At 37.5% G+C, this 6,201-nt stretch overlaps 1 protein-coding gene across 1 annotated transcript in view; it reads left to right on the top strand.

Moving 5' to 3' along the window:
- PDE6C (phosphodiesterase 6C, cGMP-specific, cone, alpha prime) overlaps positions 1–5,013 on the top strand; it is a 24,509-nt gene extending 19,496 nt beyond the window's left edge. The window contains exons 16-21 of the mRNA XM_009080338.1: positions 262–362; positions 1,447–1,554; positions 2,133–2,196; positions 3,253–3,327; positions 3,465–3,548; positions 4,858–5,013. Of these exons, the coding sequence (XP_009078586.1) occupies positions 262–362; positions 1,447–1,554; positions 2,133–2,196; positions 3,253–3,327; positions 3,465–3,548; positions 4,858–5,013 (588 nt within the window). The remainder of the gene's footprint in view (positions 1–261; positions 363–1,446; positions 1,555–2,132; positions 2,197–3,252; positions 3,328–3,464; positions 3,549–4,857) is intronic.
- The last annotated feature ends 1,188 nt before the right edge of the window (positions 5,014–6,201 follow it).

The following is a 6,201-nucleotide window of genomic DNA, read 5'->3' as shown; positions in this document are numbered from 1 at the left end:
CTGAGGAAAAGGACATTACACTTCCCATGTTAGGTCCCTAACACCACTGCAGGTAATTATGCCAACCCAAGTTAAGAGGAGCTTTAAAAAACCTTGGAAAATTAGGTTTATGGAATGTGAATTTTTAATTTATAGCATTATTTTGATTTAGGGACTGTAGTTGGCCGATTTTGTTACACTATTCTGTGAGACAACCTGTATACTATAAGCCAAAGACAGTGTTATAAAAGGAATTGAATTCATAAACTTTCCACCTTGCAGAGTTTAAACATCTTCCAGAACCTAAATAAGCGCCAGTATGAAACCGTTCTACACTTATTTGAAGTTGCAATAATAGCAACTGACTTGGCTTTGTATTTCAAGTAAGTACTAAATTCTGTATAACTTCCTACTGAAAAAAAAGTCAATCCTGTCGAATGTGTAACTGTAGTTTTTAGTTGTTTATATGCAGAACACAGACATTTCTATGAAGAGAACAGAACTCTATTTAAAATTGTTATTGTTCAATTCTTGTAAAAAACAAGACATTCTTGGATTTTCAATTTAGAGAATGCATAAATGTATGTAATACTTCATATAATTTAGTAGATCATTCCAATATGCCTTTAGTTACAGCAAACACTGTGTTCCAGCAGTGTGGATTCAGTAGCCTGACCATAAGGTTGTGTGCATGTGTGATGTTCAATATACCAATCAACAAACACACACACTAAACAGGAGCATCTGAAAATGAATATGCTGGTTTAAAAAACTCCTGCAGACATCAGCTGATGCTAGTGCTAAATATGCCAGAGTCTCCAAATATCAAATCAAGTTAGTGACTTAATGTGCTTTTATAATGGATATTTTCCTTAAAGATATATGGAGCCTTTTGGTTTATGGCTGGGACAACTTAAAATCAGAAGACAGGTAAAAATTCAGTAAGTTTTTCAACAGCAATTATTAAATTTTAGGGAAGAGTCATTCCATTATTTCAGTCATTAGAAGACTTATTAAGCAATAGCAAGAAATGTTTATGCTTTTGAAAGTTATTCTCAGTCAAATCATTAATTCTTTGGGTTTTTGATGGGAGGGAGTGTATGAACATTTATTTGTGCTTGCTTCACTTTTCCCAATTCAGTATGTTACAGGAAGTAACCAACATGTAATACTAGAGCAATGAGAATGTCACCCAAAACAGTCTAATATGAGGTGGTAGGAAACTGATAGTTTGTTTCTTTGTCAGGAATTCGGACATATTACTTTACATGCCAGTGGTACATAGCAAAATGTAAATGTCTAGGTTACCTGCAAAGTTTGAGCTTAACAGGAGGAAGGTGTCACTGACACTACTATGACAAGGATACTCCTCTGGAAAAGCATAAATATCATAAATAGGGTTTTCTAGTTCATTTTTAATGCAGGAACTTATGTTCACTAATGTGCTTTATGGATATGTTTCAACAGGAAAAGAACTATGTTTCAAAAGATTGTGGATGCAATTGAGAAAATGGAAACAGAAGAGCAGGCAATTAAGTATATATCCATTGACCCAACAAAAAAAGAAGTCATCATGTAGGTGGTTAATATTTTACTCTTTATTCAGTTATCTAGCACTAGATTTTAGAAGAATTTGGGCACCTAAACAGGCAAATTAAGACTTGCTGTTATTGTCCAACAGTGAGCATAGCCATGATTTTAAATTACAGATGGATGTCTACAATCTTCTCAAAATGTGCAGAATGTGCACATTAGGTTTCTAAATTCATTTTAAAATCTACTTCTTTTTTAAAAAAATAATCATCCTAACTATCGCAGAATCATAGAATAGTGAGGGCTGGAAGGGACCTCTGGAGCTCATCAAGTCCAATTCCCTTGCCAAGGGAAGGTCACCTAGAGCAGGTTACACAGGAATATGTCCAGATGGGTTTTGAATATCTCCAGAGATGGAGAATCCACGGCCTCCCTGGGCATCCTGTTCCAGTGCTCTGCCACCCTCAGTGTATAGTTGTTCTTCCTCACGTTGAGGTGGAGCTTCTTGTATTCTAGTTTATGGCTATTAATCCTTGTCCCGGTGCTGAGCACCACTGAAGAGTCTGGCACCATCCTCTTGACACCCAAAACTATGCTCATTTTGGTTTTTCTTTTCAAAGGGCTATGATGATGACTGGATGTGACCTGTCTGCTATAACCAAGCCTTGGGAAGTGCAAAGTAAGGTAGGTACTTTCGAAACAGTGTGTTTACTTTCTGGTTTACTGTCCAGAATCATAGAATCAGCAATGTTGCAGGAAACCTCTAAGATCATCAAGTCCAACCATTAACCTGTCACTGCTGGAAACCCTAAACCCTAAACCATATCCTCCAGTATCAGATCCAGATGCCTCTTAAACACTTTAGGGATGATGAATCCACCACCTCCCTGGGCAATTCCCTATTTTAGTGCCTGAACACCCTAACAGGGAAAAAAGATTTCCAAATACGTAATCTGAATCTCCTGTCTCATCTTATTTGGTATTTGGTGCGTGATCATTAAAAATACCCTCAACGTATTATCACTTAATACATATTTAAGTACCTGTTGCTTCTGGAAAACAATCTCTACCTTTCTATCATTGTGAATGTAGGTGTTCCATGAAGTATCTCCTTAACCACTCCACAACTGTTGACCCTTCTATACTCATTCTTCTGTTAAAACCGTCATCCCTGATTCTGGCAGCTGTTTTAGCCGCCTTAAATATCACTCAGTTATTTTTGTGCTATACAACTTCTGCTACTTTCCAGCTATTTTAAAGGTACAGATTTAACAACAGTATAGTTTGAATTGTGTCTATTCTGTAGATCTTGGTGCCATCGCAAAGTAGCTTAAACATACTAAAAATAGTGTAACACAGTGTGACACTGTTTTGGACTTAAGCACTTCAAGTACTCCAGTTCTTAGTGACCATCATGCTGAAGGTCATCACTTAGCCTTACAGGAATATGTTTTAACAATGCATAATCAAAATACAACTGCAAAATGCTTGTGGAGTCTTCTAAGTTATATACATTACAGGTACTACAAGACTCTTATGTTGCTAATATTGCCTTGTTCCTGTTGATAATCACCTGTCTTTACTCACCAGAATACTGTTAGAGAGAATTGGCTGAAAAAGCCTTGAGTACAGCAGAGAGTGTCTGTAATTTGTTTACTCACATTTTCTGGAAAGTTGTTATAGTATTTATTTAAATGCACTGCTTTCTGCTGACAATTCCACTGAATTGTGATTATCCAGGTTGCCCTCATGGTTGCAAATGAATTCTGGGAGCAAGGTGACCTGGAGCGAACTGTGCTACAGCAACAACCTATTGTAAGTAGTAAATAACTGTGTTAAGCAATATGAACTGTCATTAAAACATTGAGTGGACAATGATCCATGATGCTTACTAGATCATTATACCCAAAAAGCATATCTACATATTCTAAATTACTGCTCTTCTGTTCTAGCCTATGATGGACAGAAACAAAGGAGATGAACTACCTAAGCTCCAAGTTGGTTTCATAGATTTTGTGTGTACATTTGTGTACAAGGTAAGAATACATGAGTTTGTTTTCCTGCTACAGCAGTTCTGATGGCACAATTAGTGACAAGCTGTTGCAGTTAAACACTTCTGGGCAGCAGCAGGACTCTTGGTCACAGGGTTAACAACCATTGTTGCCCTTGGCTGGACTCCAGCGCCTCAGTGTCCTTTTTGCAGTGAGGGGCCCAAAGCTGAGCACAGCACTGAGCTGTGAGCTCCCCAGTGCCGAGTCCAGGGGGATGGTCACTGCCCTAGTCCTGCTGCCACACTGCTCTTGAGCCAGGCCAAGATGCCCTTGGCCTTCTTGGCCACCTGTGCACACTGTTGGCTCACACTGAGCCACTGCCACCAGCGATCCCAAGTGCCTTTCTGATGTCCTCCCCCCACCCTGGAGCTGTATGGGGTTGTTGTGTCCCAAGGGCAGGACTGAGCCTTATTGACCTTCATGCAGTTGTCCTCAGCTCACTGATCAAGTTGGTTCAGGTCTCTCTGTAGAGCTTTCCTACCCTCAGGCAGATCCACACTCCCACCCAGTTTAGTGTCATCTGCAAATTTACTGCCCTCAATCCCTAAATCCAGATCATCAATAAAGATGTTAAATAGGACTGGTCCCAAAACTGAGACCTGGGGAACAATACAGGAGATATAAATGAAATTAATAAAAAGGGAAGATCCCAGTGGAACTTGAAGGTGCTGAGATTTTGCTATTACCTTGAAATACTGAGTTACAAAATCCAGCTTGATTCTTCACAGTCCCATTTAATATAATCAAGCAACACGTGGATGGTCACCCAGAGCAGTTAATGGCACAGCAAAGGGAATAGGAAACTTGCAATATTCTGGGCATGCAGGTATTTTGCATCTTCTGCAAAGCACCAAAATGTCAACATTATTAATCCCTATCTTTTAATATTATCCAACAATGTATGCAGAAAAGTGATGTAATATTTTTAACATCTTCAGATCCATCCTCATCTGCTTGGAATACAGTATAGGGTAATGGACTTTGTTATTGTATTCTGATACTGATAGTCATATGATAAAATATAATGTATCATAGTTATAGTTGTATTATGAGTCAGACTATCAAATGTGGGATTAAGGAAGATACTAAAATGCGCAGTATATAATTCTTAACAGATATTTTCCTATGTGCACAATAGGCCATTATTATCCCAACATGGTACTTCCAATAATAAACCTTAGAATTAGATCTAATGGAAAAAATGTTTTCTCAGCAGTTATTTCCATGCTTTCATACTTTACAACTCATCAGTGTTTAGAGACTTCTAATTTACTAATTTGCATTGTTTGCACAGGAATTCTCAAGGTTTCACAAGGAAATTACACCTATGTTTGATGGTCTTCAAAACAACAGGGTTGAATGGAAATCACGAGCTGATGAGTATGAAGAGAAGATGAAAGCCATTGAGGAACAAAAGAAAAAGGAAGAAGAAGCTGCCCAAAAAGGTTAAGTAACTTCTTAGGTTTTCCATTACATATATTTGTAAGGCAGTCAACATATTGTCTCTCTCTCTCAAATTCACACGTGCAGTGCACTTGTGCAATACTCTAGAAACTTTATACTAATAGTATGCAAGTTCTGAATTAGCCAAATTAACTTTATCTTTACTTGGAAGAGGAGTAACCTCTAAAGATTACAGAAATCCAGCACAAAGACCTCATTTTCTAAACTGCAGATTGTATAAAGACCATCACAAAAGTGAAGGAAATGTAAAATTTCCTTTGTCTCAAGACCTAAAATTGAATGTAATTAAACACTTGCTTATCTGCGAATGCTACAATCACCTGAAATACTAGAGATGAATAAAAATTCCGTGTGGCATCAGACCCCAATGTATTCAGGTGCTTTGTTTAAGTTGAAAATCAAAGAATTCAGGGAATGGAGAGTGTGCATGTAGAACATAAAAAAGCAGTGCAAATCCCCACTTCTCTTCCAAGTTTAAGATAAAGTTTTTGGCTCTAGTTCCCTACCACCACTTTCTTGGCTGAAATACACTCCCTCATGTCTCAAATTTAACACTCATCTTCCAAAGACAGCCCAAGTTCTAAAATTGAAAGCATGGTTCTGTGTATCATAACCTAGAAGAGAATCTGGTTTTACAGACACTGAGAACCTATCGCTCAAGAGTAAGAGTGAAATGAGTCAGTTATTTTTACTCTGTATTGCATGTGGAGCAGCAGGTCAACAGCTCTGCCAATCAGCTGAGACGACTGGAAAGGTTCAGAAAGTAAAGCAAAACCATGTGTGATTAAAACAGAGTGATTTATTGTCAGCTCAATCTGAAGAAAAGTTTGTGTTTCACACCTTTAAAACATAAAAGAGCACTGACTAATTTTTTCATCAGTGTCTGTAGGAAATAGGTGAGTATTCTTCCCATTTCACACCAAACAGAGGCTACTCAAGGCCACCCATCAAGTTACTGGCAGTGGAACTAGTTATTGGTGCCTAAAAAATTGATACTAGGCTAAAGTAGATTAAAAAATACAAAAAAGTTGTTGCAAAGTGGTTTAAAAAGTACTGTAAGTTCCATGATTAAATTGAAGCAGATTTTCAAAGAGTTTAATAGAAATATTAATAAGTCAAGTACTTACATATTTGACTTCTATATATATATAAGACAATATATATAATATATATA

Source organism: Acanthisitta chloris, unplaced genomic scaffold, assembly GCF_000695815.1.
Source record: "Acanthisitta chloris isolate BGI_N310 unplaced genomic scaffold, ASM69581v1 scaffold22068, whole genome shotgun sequence".
Classification (NCBI taxonomy): Eukaryota; Metazoa; Chordata; class Aves; order Passeriformes; family Acanthisittidae; genus Acanthisitta; species Acanthisitta chloris.
The sequence above is the reverse complement of the archived record's forward strand: the minus strand, read 5'-3'. Positions and strand labels throughout refer to the sequence as shown.